This window comes from Aplysia californica, unplaced genomic scaffold (assembly GCF_000002075.1).
Source record: "Aplysia californica isolate F4 #8 unplaced genomic scaffold, AplCal3.0 scaffold00015, whole genome shotgun sequence".
NCBI lineage: Eukaryota > Metazoa > Mollusca > Gastropoda > Aplysiida > Aplysiidae > Aplysia > Aplysia californica.
The window spans coordinates 2,591,607-2,608,919 of record NW_004797285.1 but is presented as its reverse complement, the minus strand read 5'-3'; the positions used below and the strand labels follow the sequence as shown (position 1 = coordinate 2,608,919).

At 36.7% G+C, this 17,313-nt stretch overlaps 1 protein-coding gene across 1 annotated transcript in view; it reads left to right on the top strand.

Moving 5' to 3' along the window:
- Nucleotides 1–16,535, top strand: part of LOC101848257 (synembryn-A) — a 26,255-nt gene extending 9,720 nt beyond the window's left edge. The window contains exons 2-15 of the mRNA XM_005090321.3: nucleotides 2,668–2,715; nucleotides 3,060–3,288; nucleotides 3,660–3,729; nucleotides 4,490–4,565; nucleotides 6,534–6,592; nucleotides 6,906–7,086; nucleotides 7,778–7,872; nucleotides 8,727–8,895; nucleotides 9,329–9,427; nucleotides 9,761–9,825; nucleotides 10,617–10,699; nucleotides 11,247–11,403; nucleotides 11,836–11,955; nucleotides 13,861–16,535. Of these exons, the coding sequence (XP_005090378.1) occupies nucleotides 2,668–2,715; nucleotides 3,060–3,288; nucleotides 3,660–3,729; nucleotides 4,490–4,565; nucleotides 6,534–6,592; nucleotides 6,906–7,086; nucleotides 7,778–7,872; nucleotides 8,727–8,895; nucleotides 9,329–9,427; nucleotides 9,761–9,825; nucleotides 10,617–10,699; nucleotides 11,247–11,403; nucleotides 11,836–11,955; nucleotides 13,861–13,984 (1,575 nt within the window). The 3' untranslated portion in view covers nucleotides 13,985–16,535. The remainder of the gene's footprint in view (nucleotides 1–2,667; nucleotides 2,716–3,059; nucleotides 3,289–3,659; nucleotides 3,730–4,489; nucleotides 4,566–6,533; nucleotides 6,593–6,905; nucleotides 7,087–7,777; nucleotides 7,873–8,726; nucleotides 8,896–9,328; nucleotides 9,428–9,760; nucleotides 9,826–10,616; nucleotides 10,700–11,246; nucleotides 11,404–11,835; nucleotides 11,956–13,860) is intronic.
- The last annotated feature ends 778 nt before the right edge of the window (nucleotides 16,536–17,313 follow it).

Here is a 17,313-nt window from a genome sequence, read left to right as displayed (position 1 = left end):
ATGAATTCTGTACAAGAAAATGCCAAAAAACTGGATTTTTCAAAATGCGACATGTGGTCCCTTTCACCAGGCACACACACATATGATATTCAGCAAGTTAACAATTCAAAATATTAAAACCGCACTCCCCAAATGGATTTTTAAAAAGTGTACACGCCTGTACTATGACTCTTGATAATTACAGACAGATCACAGTACCGTTCTCTTGTTCATTGGGCGGACACATGAGTTTGTGTAACAAAAGTGATTGTTTACCTAGATTAGCTATAGAAAACAGCAGTTGTGAGAAACACTACTCACAATTTTCACAACAGTTCTGACAATACCCTGAGCCGCCAAAGCCGTAATAATGTTTAAATTTGTCAGAAAAGACAAAAACATTATTATGCTTTCCTCAAACGTTAAAAATGTGTTATATCAGGTGCGTTTTAAGATGAATAATGTATATTTTTTGCTTTAATAATACATTTTTATGTATAATATTTGTATAAGGGTGCTTTGGTTACACTGTCATTCCTAGATACTCTACATCATTACTAATTCAATACAAGTTTTACAGTAATCATGTGCTAAAAGTTGGACAAATTGTAAACCTCCTCAATTTTAAAAAATGAACCAACACATTCGGCAACAATTTTGTTACAAGCTATAGTCACCTTGGTGAGTTGTCGTTGATCCCGATTTTTTCCCCCTGAGATCCTGATTTTTAGATTTCATAGAGTGAGAGTGGTAGATTTAGTTGAGACATGATGTGAACGGAGAGTCTGCTTGTGAAGGCACATAGCCGGTAGGGTCCTATCTTTTGCCACGTGTGTCCGCTCGCTTTCTCTTCAATAGAGATTACATGCTATTCCATAATTCAGAAGCTTGCCGATGTTCTGCACAGTTAGATCTAGGTGAAGTTGTTGTAGTAGAGAGTGAACCATAGCAGAGCAAAAGATACGTACAAAGGTTTCTCGGTTGAGGACAAACGGCTGATCCGAGCAGAGGTGGGTGAAAAATCAACATAAAAACCCAATCTGCTAAACGTTTGCGATTCCGAACTAAAGGAAAAAAACACCGGAAGATATAGTGCTGAACCAGGGACGAAAAGGCATAAACTGATAAAGTGAAGGTCAGTGGAACAAGCAGTGTTTTATTTGTTTCAAAAGATTCAGGCTATAGCTATTTCTATGTCAAGCCAAGTTAAGACTGAGGACTACAGGATTAAATTTTAGAAATGAAATTGCCATGAATCCATCAAGCATGCCGGCTTTGCATCAAAGGGCATAATTCATGTAAATTATGACCTAATTGTCCAACTTGGTTATCTTCCTTTGAGCGGTCTAGAATTTGTCCATTGCAAAATTCGTACATAACGAAAAGATTTCTATGTCCCGCCGATTACACCATCAACTGCAACAGCCCAACCTGCAGCCCTGTACAATGTGTGCACTAGTACCATGCATCCACAGTTGTAGTTCAAAAAGTACAAATGTGGACTGTGACAGTGACACGACACTTTAAAAATAAATTGTGTGGATTGTAATAAGACACTTTGCTGTGTTAGTTAATACATCTGTGAAAAAATTAACATCCAGGAATAGCACGTTGCTGTTTTACGGACCCAGAACCCGATTGGATGGATTGTTGTCAAAGGAATGCATTGATGAAAGTACATTTACTACTACATGTATCTTGAAGGAATGTGTGCATTTAATAATATTGTGTGTGTTTATCTAACGACGTTTCTCAACGTGAGTTATTTTCAGGCGTAGGCATTTTACTAATTCGGATTTCTGGTTTTTGAACCTGTCAGTACTTTCACTCATGCTTCTTACTGCTGTCTTTCAGCCACACCCCTGATATTCTGGTAGGAAAGATCTACACCTAGCCTTCTCAGACAAGGGCGAAAAATCTTGGAGGTCCCGTTTGCAAGTTGCGCACGTTAAAGATCCCTTGGTGGTCTGAAATCGATAAGAGTAAGCTTCGGCTACCACCCAGGCAAAATTTAAAAATTTCCTACCGACTGAAAAATGTTTAATGTGTCCCGCGCACTCATATGACCTTATGCAATTGTGAGCACCGTAAAACATTTGCCAAAAAAAAGAGAGAGAAAAAGAAAAAAGAGGTGATATCTATTCAAATCAAGCTATTCTTGCATGGGTCTCTTTTTTCTTTGTAATAAACATTGATGTTTTTGTATATTCCCCTTTTCTTTTCTACTTAAAGCCAGTCTACTGGTATTATCCCCCATCTTTCATACCACTTAAGTGCTTGAGCAGTTTGAATCTACGTTGCATGAATTTTAAACAGTGGGAACCTCCGATCATTTCTAGACCTCCAAATTGATAATTTTGTTTTGCCTTGTCATTCTAAAAAGAAGCTTTCTAAAATATCTCTCTTGAAAGCTGTTGAAATGTTTTGTCCAGGTTTGAATAGTGTCCAGTCTCACTTGCCAACATTGAGTTCTCACAGTACATTTTTATCTTTGTCTTCAGTCTTTGATAGCTTGCTGGTGGACATAGCATAATCAGAAGTTCAATTATAATGATCAGATGTCTAGCTTTTTCTTATAAAACTCTGTGGGCCCAATGGGCCTTTGCTGTAAGTGATTGATTTTGCTCATGAATCATGAAGCCAGAGCATGTTTTCCTTAAAATGGAAAATTCTTTTTTTCTTTCACAGAATTCTCAGGTGTTTTCATTCCCAAACCTAGACGTGGAAGTCAAAAAGGTAAAAATTATGAAAAGAATTATAAATGCTGAGATATTAATGTTTTTCTCTTGTGGCATATTTTTTTTTATTTTAAAAAGTGTGTGCTGGAATGCCATTCGAGATATTTTTTTTTTTTTCAAATCTGTACCAATATGGAAGTAAGATACTTTTTAAATATTGTTTCCATTATTATAATCATCATATGTGTTTCGTTTGAATAGTCTGTAAAGTCTGTGAGAGAAGCTTAATTTTTGTGTAAATTATATTCTCTTCATGGTTAATTTTTTACAGATGTACTTCTTTACCCAACCTCAGTAGATATTTTAAGTTTCATGAAATATTTGTCAAAATTTTCTGTACAGGAATGTGTGGAAGCAATCCTTTTGTGGTTGAAGAAGCCGCAGATTGCTCCAAAGACTTCTATTGCTTGCCTTCAAGCTTTTCGCATACTTAGCCGAGACAAAGCAAATATGCAGTCTTTAACAAGTGAGAAGGCCCTGGCTACCCTGATCACAGTGGCTGGTATTGAGCACTACGCCACTCAGGATGTCGATGCAGCTACTTTAACCATTTTCGATGGTGACCAGAGCGGTAAGTATAATGCAGTAGTAACGATTTTTGTATTTTTGGTTGTTGTTTTTCTTTTTTCTCTTTAATGTTTGAGCAACTGTTCCATCATCACTTAATCACTTTTGGAGAAATGCAAAGACCAGTGTAATGGATTCTACTTTTTACACTGACACTGTTACACCTTGATCAAATTGCTTATCTTTTTAATGATGTTGTCTGTATATCCTTGGATTAAATTTTTTTTCAAAAAGCCTCTTTAGATTTTTATGCAGGTGCTCGGAGGTTTATGTTTATACCTGTAGGTTTAAAATTATTGATCATATCTTTGAAATTCTACATACTCTTAATGACCTTCATTTGTTGTTGTTTTTTTTTTTATCATTTTTTTGCAGTGATGGTTGAGGCTCAGAAGTGTCTGTGCAATGTTATTTTTAACAGCATTGAAGCTCAGAGGTATTGCTGGTAAGTGTCTTTCCCACAAAGATTTTATAAACATATGCAATCTCGCGCACAAGTTGCAAACAGATTTTTAGGTTTCCTACATAGCCAAATTCATACTTAACAAAAATATTTCTGCATCCCATGGATTTCACTATGTGCTTTCTAAACTGTGTAATATCAAACTCACAGTATTGGTTAAAGATATATCAATTCCCTTCCTTCCTGAGTGGAATGTGAGTAGACTGGTGAGTGCTTTGTCAGGGCTGTGTCATGTGATTTTTTAGAGGCTTTCGAATTTCACCAATGGCTCAAGTTTTGCTACAGTCTCACTCTATCCATCAGCACTGGTGTGTTCACTTAAGTCTTAAGTCAAGTTTGCCTAATCTGTGGATAAATGAGAAGTATTTAACAAGATTTTTGTGTGGATTTAGGTTTATTTTGTACTTAAGTGTGACTTTCTAAATTTCTGTTTATTCTTTATCTTGTCAAAAAAGGGAGAAGAAAAATGATTTGAAAGCTAGTTTTTTTTAGCTTGCTTTTCTTTGGTAAATGTAAGTCAGTAGAGGTGATTGCATTTATTGGGGTGGTATGATTACTGCTCTATGAGCTCACTGTTGTTTGGTCTATGTAATTTTATTAAACCTTATGTTGTGAGTATTCTGATTGTTAAAAGTTTTTGGGGTTTTTTGCATTTTTTAAAGTGACTTCTGATGCCCTTTGGAAATTATATAACTAGTGCATGATGTAAGCTGACTTTCTGGTTTGGTCCCTGTAATTTCAGTAAATCCGGATGTGTTGTTGGAGTGGTACAAAGGCTCAAAACTTATGGAGACCCAGATGTTCAGTTTGATGTAAAGGTTTGTCAACATATTCTATGTTGGGTATTATTTTATTTCTCTTTATACCCACTTCACTTTCATTACATTGGAGGTCCTGTCATAAAAGTTACACTGCATTCATCAATTTTATGCACATTTCCTTTTATCTTGGGTTTAAGTGAGTATGAGCTGAAAGCATTTTCAACACATAATCTGAGATATGAGAAACTATCCATCAGCAAGATATGATCGTCCATTACTTTTTTTACAGGGAACCGTTGGAATATATAGATTGCTTGTTAACTACACACAAATTTTGAATATCAGGGATAGTGATAGTGTGAACAAGAAATGTAGCAATGCCAATCGGGCTTCCGCTCGCGGCGAAATTTTGGTCCACCTTTGCGGGTAAATTTTTGGACCGGGTCGGAACGTAATTTACTAACTTTCTCAAACTCGTTCTGTGCTATTTTTGGACCAATGTAAACGAAACTTGGCAACCAATCAGAAAATAGGGCAAACTAATGGTATGTGGACATTGAAGTTTGTACACCTAAATTAACCTAAATTTTTGGTGTCGGAAACACTTTCGTATCGGGTATACCAAAAACTATAAGGAGCTTGATTTTGAATGCTGAGAAGGTTATAGATCTATCTTTCCTTTATAGTGTCCTCAAATTTGAACTTTCTGTGTCTAGTAGTTTATTAGAATTTATTATAAATGTACCACCACCCCCCTGTCCAAAGCGGCTTCGCACAAAGACCAGCCATTTTCCCCTCACTCCCTCGACGAATGCATGTGACCTACAAATCCATGAATGATTATTCCTAGCCCGTTCATTGGTCACTTGAAATACGGCAATTGTGGGCTCGCCCATCCGTTTGTTTTTCTCTCTGTTTTTCTGTAACACCGCAATGGGGGGTATTCCGAGGTGAGCTTATCTCGCCTCAGGGTGTTTGCGTCTGAACGGGAAAGCGAAGGTTTTTATTTGTACGGCATGTTAGATTGAATTGAATTATTTTTTATGGTTTGCCTGGTCTAAAGTCATGAAAGAAAGCTTTGCCATTATTTAGTCACGCTGCCAACATGTTCTTAAAGATCCCATGTTTTGATATACGATGCTATAAATAAAATGCTCTCATCCTATTATAACGAAATGATCACGTAATGGTTAGTAAATCTGACTACAAAAATGATTTCTCCACCCAAAAACACATTGGGTAGCCAAGTTTCTTTCTGACACTCCAATTAATTACTGAAATGTCGTCGATTTTCTTACAGAGTGTGCTGCTACATGGTCCACTGTTTAGGAGTATTTTCCTATTTGTGATTCATCCATATTTTGCCTACCTCTACAACCCAATAACTTTTTTATTTATGAACCGATTTTTAGAATTTAAAACTCTTTCTTAGGTACCAAATAAAAATAGGCTTAAGCGAAAAATCAATTTTTCTTTGGCATTGCTAGAAAATGTTTGGAGATGTGGAACATTCATGGTGCTGCAAAGGGGTGAAATTACAATATGATCTTATGGAAAAATGTACAAAGTTAATATAAAATGTTTCCTTGTGCTCCAGTTTTAATGTTCAATTATATATTTTTTAATTCAAACTGCTTTGTCACATTTGTATATTTATCTTATTTTGCTATTTGCCAAAGTAATCTCCGAAGAAATGTAGTCACTAAGGATTTTTCGACTGCCTCTCAAGAATTTGACTTTATACTTTATATGTGAAAGCATAAACAATAAAAGGGTTAATGCTTTTTTGTAGGTTTCAAATTTGTAATGTGTATCTGTGTGTGCATATGTATGTACTTTATTGTTTGTATCTGTGTAAACGTTTGTGTGTTTTGCTTTTATAAGGGTTTTTGCAGAGAAAGTATATTTAAATGGTTTCACAACTTTGGCAGTTGTGGCTGTCCAAAAGTGTTTTTCTATTTCTATCTTTTCTTTCCTTGACTTTGTGTTGTTATTTTGAGTGAGTTATTAATTTTTATTCCTCAGTTCTTTGACATGCGGATCTTGTTTCTTTTGACGGCACTGCCTACTTGTATTGAAACGAGGTAAGGTTGGGGGGGGGTTTTGTGTGTGGTTTTTTTTCCCTACTAGTGAAGTTTGGTGAAGATAGAGCAGATCCTTATGTGGGAGTAAACAACAGTGCATAGAAGTTGCCGTGTATGCTCAAGTAAGAAAAAAATTTGTTGTATGCAGGAGGGAAACATGTTTTCGTCTGTCAATGTGGTGTCAGTGTTACAAAAGAATTTATAAGCTTCTAGATTTAGTTGCCAGCTTTTAATCTTATTAGAAGGTTGATTGTGAATACAAAAGGTGATATGTTCATAACCATTTCATTCAAACTCATCCCTTTTTTTAAAGGCCGAAAGTCAGGTATGAACTGCATGGGTTCACATATCTGATGGAAGTTTTGGATCTTACACTGAGAGATGCAGAATCTCAGGAGACAGACCTTGCTGATCAACAAGTGGAGTTGTGTGCAGAAATCCTGAAGATTCTCTTTAACCTCACCATTTCCATGGAAAAAAAGTCTGTCGATGAGGTAATCACTGCTAGCTGTTATCTTTGCGGTGAAGACAGTTGTCTGTTTGTTTTACTTTTAAACTGATGTAAAAATAACATCTGTGGTAAACTGACCTTCTTTCATAGACAATTCTATTTTTTCTGTTTTTATTATTGCCTTATTTTTGTAATCTTCTTGATGTAGAATTGAATCATTTGGGAAGTAACTTCCATAATGGATGCGATGTTCTGAAATTCTGTTTTTCAAGTTAACCTGTCCTTATACACTAATTGATTGTCTGTACTTTTCCCTCTTGAAATGTATCTGACTCTTTAACTCTCATTGGCACTGCATTTATATATTTTGAAAATGTATATTTTACATGCCAGGTGTATTTGGTGGGGTCTCCGGCCGGCACAGTGCAGTTTCTGACCCACATAGTGAAAAAAATTTGGATTTGTAATTTTTTTTTTTTTTTAATTTTATTTATTTATTTTATTTATTTATTTATTTTATTTATTTATTTTTTTTGGGGGGGGGAGGGGTCGTATCTTAAATTAGGAGTGCTGTAACTGCTAAATCGAATTGCTGCATTATATTTTGACTCTTGTTTCCCAATGTTGATCAGTTAAGTTGCATAATTGTGAGGGAAATAAATTTCTATAAATTTCTTTTTGGTCTCAACTTTTCTAAGTTTGTTTTTCTGTTTCTTTGTTCATTGTAACTTTAGGAGGAAGAGGCACACTGCATGCGTCTGGTTAGCATCCTGCACGACCTTCTGATGAGCAAAATCATGTCAAGTGATAAAAGAGATGACTTGCAAAGGTGAGAAAGAAGTTTGTCTACTTTTTTTTGAGTAGAAGTTTGAGCTCATTGCTGGAATATTGGTTTTTTAAATACTTTTTTGTGTGTGTGTGTTAGGGATGTTGGTGAGTGTTCTGGTGAATTTGGTTGTTTCTTATACTTTTCTGATTTGCTCTTTTTTTGGATCTGTTCCCATCAAAATGTTTCTGTTATCATTCTAATCGTTGTCAAATAGTGGTGAGGCGTGCTGACAAAATGAGTTACTTCTCGCAATCCATAAATGAAGAAATGAAGACATTGGCCAAAAATCGACACTCGTGTCAAAATTATAGATTTTCAATTGATACCGTATTCTTTAAGTATAACATACCTTTTATCATTTCATATTTATAAAGTGTAAAAACTTCACCTATAAGAGTGATGTGTCTATTTCCATTAGGTTAAAATCTGAGAAGTAACTCATTTTGTCAGCATCCTTCACATTTGATTAGTTTATAGTTTAGGTGAGAAATTTATGTACAGGTTTCAAGAACCACAGGCTGGTCGCTTTTGATTCTGAAAAGATTAAGAAAATATGGAAATTTGTACGGTCATTGTTACTCTATTGTTTTACATTTATGGCCCAAGTCAAGGCAGAAATCAAACTGACCCAACTTGGCATTCCTTAAATGATGACCTACCTTTTCATTATAAAACTGCGTAAATGCACAGACAAGCTTCTACGCTTTCAAAGAGAAATTAGTGTGACCTAAGTCTGGATTAGCCATAAAACTAGGATTCTTAAAGATTTACCTGAAAGCTGTGATAAAGAACTTACAGGTCAATTAGAGAGCATTGACGATATTGTCATCTGTGGCCTTTCTCTGTTCCCGTAGCCACATTGTGAACCTGCTCATCAACATCCCAGCCGACTTCTACGAGGAGCTGCTGACCCCAATGGTGGAGGACGACAAGAGCATGGACTGCAAGGACGTAGAGTATGATGGAAAAAACATGGAGGCCATCAACGTGATCCTGGAGTTCCTGGACCACAGGCTGGACTCGGTCAGTGCTGCTGCAAAATTATATTGGTTGTGATAAGTTTTTCACCACCCCCCACCCCCACACCCAATCAACGGAATTTATATCGTTTATGAGGTGGGTTGTTCTAAACCTTCGCCCCTCCCCCACCTCTGTAAGCTGCAGCTCAATAATAGTTTGTTTTGACTTTATTCTTTTCTTAGACAGTTGCCCTTTTCGTTTATTTGATTTCTGAAAAAGATGCTTTCTGGGGGCCTTCTTGCTTCAGATATCAATGTCTTTTCAAGTTTGTTTTGTTTATTTTTTCTCATTTGTCACTAAACTATTGACTAAGCACCCAGTATTTTTTTCACTTTTAAAGTTTTCCCCTGTATATAAATGAAAAAAAGCGTGATTTATGTCAGGATTTTTTTTGTGTGTTATAAACAAATACTTTATTTTCTACCTTCTCTGACAGTCATCCAAAAGCCTAAAGGAAAGCCTGGCTCCAATCCTGCATTGCCTGTGTGAAGCTTGCCGTCATAATCGTGCCATTAGAAAGTTTTGTCGTCTCAAGGTTAGTTGTGAAGTAGAATGTTTAGAGAGATTTAAGGGTGTTTTTGAGATACTTTTGTAATGTATTGTGTGGGGTTACTGCCTCTTTCAGTGTGATATTGTTAATTTTAAAAATTGAGAAATTTAAACGAAACCTAAAATGGTTGTTATACCCCTGACAACTGCAGAATAAAATTTTTGTTTATGCTTATGATCTGCTTTGAAATCTCATACAGTTCCAACTGTCGGATATGGAAAACTGTTGCTGTAGATGTAAGTGAAATATAATTTGCAGGTCGGTCCATGACGAATGGAAGGGAACAGTACATAGTATTGCTTTCTCTTCTGTTTCCAGGTGCTGCCACCATTGCGGGGAGAGGTCAAACAGTTGCCGGAGCAGGGTCACAGTCTGAGAAACAAGTGAGTGGAAGATTGAATTCTCAAAAGGGGGGGGGGGTGTACATGAAATTGTGTAGTAAGACCTGATTTTCCATATGATCTCATTGCAGGTAACTTTGTAACCTAAATTTCCCTGAAGGGATCCATGGGTGTTTTTATTTATTAACTTTTTAAAGAGAAAGTGGATGCATATTTGTGGTTTCGTGGTGAACCCAGTAGCTTGTCGAAACAACGAAATGGAAGAAGTCGACATTTTTATTCCCGTTCTGCAATATTATTTGATTTTTAGAACTAGTTTTATGTTGCCTCAACATCTTTAATATCTTTTTTTTTTTTTAAACACAGTTCTGGGTGGATTATATTAAAAAATGATCAAGGACACAGAAAATTGTAAATTTGTTGTTTCAAAGGACACGCGAGCGTTGGATTTCACCAAACTTTGGCGGTCATTTTCTCGCTAATTTTACTCCGGACTCAAGGGTCCTCACCTCCTTAGATCGCAAATGTTTTGACTTCTATTCAAGATAGATAGATATTGTTGTGATCCAAAGCAAAAAAAACCCCCCAACAACTGAAAGATCATACCAATAACTTCATATGCCCAAAAACTGACAAGCACCTGGTTCCACCATGTTGTGACACATATGTCCTATCAGAAGCAGACCGAGGGCAATTGGCGTTGTAAATCATGAGTGCACATTTTTATCAGATTTCGTCATGTTTTTCAGTGTGCAAAATGATAATGATGACTCTGAGAGGAGGGAACAAATGCTTGGACACATGCAAACTTTATCCTTTTCTTTCTTTTGCAGACTTTGTAAACTTCTGACCTCCCCTGTTACTTCTGTGAAGGACCTGGTGGCTCATTTTATCTTCATTCTATGTAAAGAGAATGGTGAGAGAATAAATCATGTCTTACATAAATCGATCTCAACAGTTGTTGGGTCTTTTTAGTTTACCCAGCTGCAAATGAGTACAATAGAAATTAATAGTGAAAGAATAGACAGGTGTATAATAGCAGTATGCATCAAGCAGGCTGCAATAATGTAGATCCCCCAGGGACTTGAGAGGAAAATGAGGAGTGCACCGGCTTGCTCTTGTAAATGTAAAAAACTGTTATGAGCCTTCCTGAGGACTCAGGACCAGTCAAAAAGACTTTCGAAAGAAAGAAAGGAAGCACTGAATAATTAATTAGAGGCAGGCAGGGTTATTCATTGGTTTATAATGACGTTTCCCTACAGGTAGGTTTCATATTACATCTTTTGGGGGGGGGGGGGGGAGTCTGTTTGGTTTGTCTTATTTTTGCACAGTTCTAAATTATTATCATATCATTGTGCTTCTCTCCATTCAGACCCTCAAGAAATATTATATCCAAGACAGAGTTAAGTCTTAAGGATTGTGACAAATTCAAGATCACTGGTGGTTTTTTTTCCATTGTCCAGTGAACCGCATGGTGAAGTACACCGGTTACGGGAACTGTGCGGGTCTCCTGGCTCAGTTTGGGTTGCTCAAGCTTGGAGACAGTGGCCAGAGGAAGGGAGATTACTCCAGCAATTCTGAGGATTCAGAGACTGAAGAGTACGCTGAACTAAAGGACCAGTAAGATTGTTTTTTCTTTTCACATTACATGGATTGTTTTTCTTTAGGTGTTAAATTGCATTTCTTTTGACGATAACTTGGGGGGGGGGGGGGTGTTTTGCACTTTAGGGCTTCCTTTTTTTGGTTTTTTTGTTTCTTTGTTGTTTTTTAAAATTATTTATTGGGGTGGGGGGGGGGGCAGCTTTTTGTGGTTGCAGTAGGTATTTTATGTATATGCAGATACTGATCAGTCATATTTGAAGGCAGGTTGGATTTCAGAGGGAGTTGTTGGGAAAAAAGCAGTCTTTGCTTTAGTTCATGACCAGGGTTCATTTCTTAGTGTGTGTGTGATAGTCTGTGTCATTTGTTTTCTGTTTTGTGGCTGCAGTGCTCATTTTGTGTCTTGGCTTGAATCATTCTTGAAGTTCTCATGGCCGTTTCTCTTTCCTTCAGAGTGAATCCAATCACAGGGCGATGGGAGCCTAGTAAGTCTGACCCCATGGCCGGAATGTCAGATGAACAAAAAGAATACGAAGCTGAACAGCTGCTCAACTCTATCGACAAACTACAGAGGTAAGAGATACATCTTCATTTCTTGCGTTTTCTATGTTACAAATTGAATTGTATCATTTTGTACTCAGTTTTTGGCTTGTAGAAATGTTTTACTTTTTCTCCAATATCCAAGCAGTAAAACTTCTGTGTGATGTGAATGATAGTTCCCAAGGTGAGGACTTGTTTGAGTTAGCAGCAGCTTGAAAATACTCACAGAATCTCACAAGTACCTCACCTTCTGCAATGAAAGACACCAGTCATAGTCTTGGCTACTTTGAATGATTCGTATACTGTGTTTTCCCGCTCAGTACCACTGGATTTCCAGTAGGAAGATGGCTCAGAACCACGCAACAGGGAATAACTCCTTTTTTGTGATGTAGTGTGTATTTTTTAAAAATCATCATAAAATGTGAGGCATCATGGTGAAATCAGGCACTCGTCAAAGTAATGAAATTGAAAAAACATGCACTTTTCAACGAGTTTGGCAATTTTTATTGAATTTTCTTTTTTTGGCTCAACACCTTTTATGTATATATAAAAACACATTTCAATGTGAATTTTACAGAAAAATGTTGATTAACTCACTCGCTGCCAGCCCCTTAGCTCAGACCAAGCTGCTGCCTGCCAGCTTTTTATTGACCTTTTTCAAAATCCAGTTACTCTGTCCCTATTTGTGACGTCGGTAGCTTAGTGGTTAGGCTACCGGACTCGTAATCCTGAGGTTGCGGGTTCAGGGGTTCAAGCCTCAGCTCTGTCCGACGTTGTGTCCTTGGAAAAGGCACTTTACACGAACTTCCCACTTGGCTCGGTCCTATCGGAGACAGATGTTAAACTAGGAGGTCTCGCCCCTTAAATAACCTAATAGTGTTGATAGGGGCGTTAAACCCATACCATTTCACCATTTGTCCCTATTTATGTTAGATTTATGAAAGTTGGCCGGTTTCTGTAAGACATGTTGAGCTTTACAGAACAGAAAGAATTTTGACTCTATGTTATTTTGTTTATGTTTTATAGCTTTTAAGAAAATGACACATTTTGGGGACTAAAACTTTTTTTTTGGTCCAAACTAGCCAGTACAATATTTTTGCTGTTTTTGTGAGTGTTTCTGTTTCTGTCCTAAAATACACACAAAAATGTATAACAAAACAAAGAAAACTAAATTGATATGTTTAACCTGTGTGAATTGTGGTTTGTTTACATATTGAATTTAGTCCAACTAAAATATCCGGAGCTATGTCCCTGCTGCTCTCAAGGAGAGAATGGTTATCTATTTTCTGATTGATTGAAATGCTGGTTAAATACAATGGTTACCAAGCGTGTACACTTCCCTAGAAACAACTCTACTAGCGCCGGCTGGTCTTGGCCATTATGGTACTAGGCTTATGAAATGAAAGCGGCCGTGGTGGTACTGAGTGGGTTAAGTGGTTATGTTTTTTATACCTTAGAGGGTCAGTGATTATAAATAGTTATTTTTCACACCAGCAGTAGCTGCGTCTTCTCTGCTAGTGCAACCTCTCTGACTCCAATGGCTTCTTTTTTTATTTTCTGTCCTCACTGTGTCTTCAGTGTGGATTTCCTTTTAGACGGTGGTGCAGCTAATGATGAATCGTCTTCTATATCCGCCAGATTTGGTGTCGTCTTCAAAATGGTCAAGTGGGGAATTGTACATTGTACTTGTACCTGTAACAAAATAATTAAATAATAATAAATAAATAACCTGAAACAAAACACCATAGTGAGTGGTTGGCGGCTGCTCTGGTGCTATTTGCCCCTTTTTTTCTATCAAACATGTAATACTTTCTTTTTTGTGTTTGTTACTCTATTGTAACACCTTGTTCAGCACTCATATGACCCTATTGTGTTGCAGGTGCAGTAAAACTCTTATCAAAGCTTTAAAAAACTAAACAAAACTTGTGTGTTTTCCAGGCAAGGCATTATCCAGCCATGTCGTGTTGGGGAAGACGGGAAACCGGAGCCTGTGGAACACGTGCTGGAGTTGCTGGAGGGTCAGGGAGCCGCGGGCGGGGCAGAGGCGCCGGAATGTGACTGAGGGCGACCGGCTATTCGTCAGCGGCTGTCTAGTGACAGGACAGCAGTTGACCAGCAGCTCAGCAGCTGATGACCAACCTGTTCCCATTTCTCACATTCTACTACTGTAAAGTCAAATACTTATTGATTGCCGCAACACACAAGCATGTCTTTTTTGGGGGGGCACTTCTGAGATATTTTCTTTTTTTCAACATAATAACTGAGTGAATTACCTTTTTAATATGCTCATGTTGTTATGACAAAGTTGGAAGCATCATAAAACGTAAAGTATTTCCTTGGGTGGAAATAGACTATCTAAAGTTAAATGCAAATATTTAAATTCTAGATCTGGGATGTAGCTTTTTCTGACTGCAAGTTTCTATGACTTTTGTCTAAATACTGCATTAATAGTATACAGTTGTGTGCAAAGTAATGAAATGAATAGTGTCATCTCTCTTTTCATAAGGCAACAACACTCAGATGTAAAATCTCAGCAAATTTTTTTTATGTATGTGCATGTATCAAAAAATGAAGTCTCATCATTGATCGTATCCTTTGGCGGTAAACTCTTAAAAACTTCTGTCGGTGAGTGCATTGACAAATAAACAATGCCGTCTGTGTTGGTATTTCATGTATATGAACTGAAATATACAAAAGCTCAGCAAATCAAATATGATTTTTCCCCTACCCTCTCAACCCCTGCAAGATGTTATTGTCTTCGTAGCATACAGCATAGCACACTACTGTTAAGATACACAAGTGCTTGCTGTTGACTGTACTTTACTCCCCTTGGCGCTGGGATTATCTCTCCCCACCTCCCAAATCTTTTCTCTTGCCATTTTGACTTGTTTCTGTTCAGAATTTATTTGACTTGGCGCACATATTTGAAAGTATGCATAGAAATCCATGATTGTTTCTGTGGCAGACATTATAATGTATGTATATGTTTTTACAACTCAAATGGTGATGGCTTTCGTTGTTCATAGTAGCGGGCCATGTATCTTCATTCTTTCTTTCAGTGCAGTTACTTTGTAATGTGCACTATGTTTTTAATTCTCTGCAAAAGGTATGTAATAACGCGGGCAGGATGACATGTAATAGGAGTAACAAGTATTTTCTTTTTTTGCCCTGCTCAGCAGTTGTTCCTGCTCAAAGTATATCCTGATAAAACGTACAAGATTTTGTCACCTTGATGGTACCGACAAAGCAGTCAAGAGATGCTCAACACTTTTGAAATGTTAACCTTCAAAAGTTTTTAGCAGAATCAGGTGGTTGAACAGAATTTTTTCACAAAAAGTTATGCCATGAAATTATATTTGAAAAGGGTGTGCTACAAACTGTAAAGCAAAAAACATTTTTAATGCTTTGTGTGCCGCAACATATCAGATTGTGTGTTTGTTGGCGAGACAGCGGGAATGTGAGCCAAAAAAACCAACATTACTGATATATTTGAAAGTTTTGGATTAATAAAATTGACTGGTTTTGGTTTTTTTAAAGAACTGAACAGTTTTTGGAAGGAGATGAATATTATTCATTGCGAGTTGCCCAGCAGAAGTTGATCAGGGATGTCTGATACAGAGACACAAACAAGGGGTGGATGGTTGAACCCAAGTGTTTTCTTTGTGCTCCAACGAGTGATTAAAAAGATGGAAACTGCCATCAGCAAGTCTGTGAACACAGTGATGTGATGACTATTGTTCCTGGTTGATCCAAACTACAATGTATCTGTTTGGTAGAAGAGCTAATATATTTGGTCCTGTTTGAAGCATGACGTCAAAGCTTCTCTACAACTTACTCTGTGGCAAAGAGATTTGACCTTCTGTTCACTGTCTGGTTTGCGCAGGTGCTGTGTGTTTTGTTTCTTTGCTCAATAGCTCAATGACTCATTCTGACTGAGCAGTTCTATACCATTGACTTGAAATTTAGAAAAATGCTTATAAAATGAATTGAATTATACCTTCTTAATTCTTCCATCATTTTGGAAAGAAGCGTTGAAGACAGAGAGAAGATTTTTGTTGTTGACTTGATTAATTGTTTGGGGGGGTTTTTCCTATGTATCCTCAACTGTGTTTAAAGCTAATTTTAAATGCTCTGTTTATTTTTCTGGATTTTTGAGTTGTTTTTACAGACCTGAGGGCGTCACCTCTAATTGGCTCAAGTGACATCTGTCAATATGGACACAAGAATGGTGATCACTCAGTGTTACTTTAAAGGAGAATATGGAGTGTGAATTTCAATAGAATGGTATCAGGTGTTGTGAAATATGTTTCAGGTAATGATTATCACAGGGATGAGCTGGGTCTACTTTCGTCAAAATAAGTATAATGATGCTCTCGCCACTGGGTTCACTAAAATTTGCTTTAGATGTCACTGAGCAAGTCCTGCCACTGAGGCTTTTATGTATTGTGTGATATCAAGTTTTGTAAATAAATTACAATTTATATGAAGTTGTACAATATTCTGTATACTATCTAAATGAAATTCAGTTGTATTTTAAAGACACCTCCATTACTTCTTGTATGGGTTTCTTCCCGAGACAGGTACAAATATTAAATTCAGAAGGGAAAAAAAAATGAAAACCAGCTCATATAACTGCTTGTTAACTTGTTAAGTTTGCTTTGCTCTGTTGATATTGTAAAGGATAGATTCGTCACTTTCATGATCGTTGTGTCAGTATGGGATCGTGTTTGAATTTTCCTGTTGTCGTTCCTTTTGTGATGAACCGTAACCTCTGCCTTGTGATCGTGGATCATTTACTGTTCTTTTCCATCTCCGTCTCTGCTAAAAGATTGAGACAAACTGTGTACAAAATTCTCAAAGGAATGTAAAAGTCAAGAATGGTGTGTGTCTATATGTTACAGCTATCATTCATGAGGAAGTGAAGTTTCTCCCACGTTCACTTTTTTATATATATTTTAATATATATTTTAAAATATATTTTAACCTCTAATTTTTTAATATTTTTTTATATATTTTTATTTATTTATTTTTTTAGTTGTTGTTTTGTTTCGTATGTTAACGTTTAAGAAATGGTGATAATATCTCAAAATTAGCCTTGAGCTACTTTACTAAATGCCAGAAAATTAAGAGAGAACTGTAATTTGAAGTTCAGAACTGATAAATGGCTTTAGTACTTCAAATGCAAAGTATAATTTTTTTTTACATACACAAAATATTTGTCTTGAAACGAATTGTTCATGTTTGGTGAAGTAGTAATGTGATGACTTGGATGTGGTTCTGCAAAAAAGTACAGTAAAGCCTTTGTTTTGGACCTAGTCTCTCCTCCAGATGTTGCGAGATATGTACTTTTTAATCAGTAAAGTTACTAACTTTAAGATTTTTGTTGCTTTT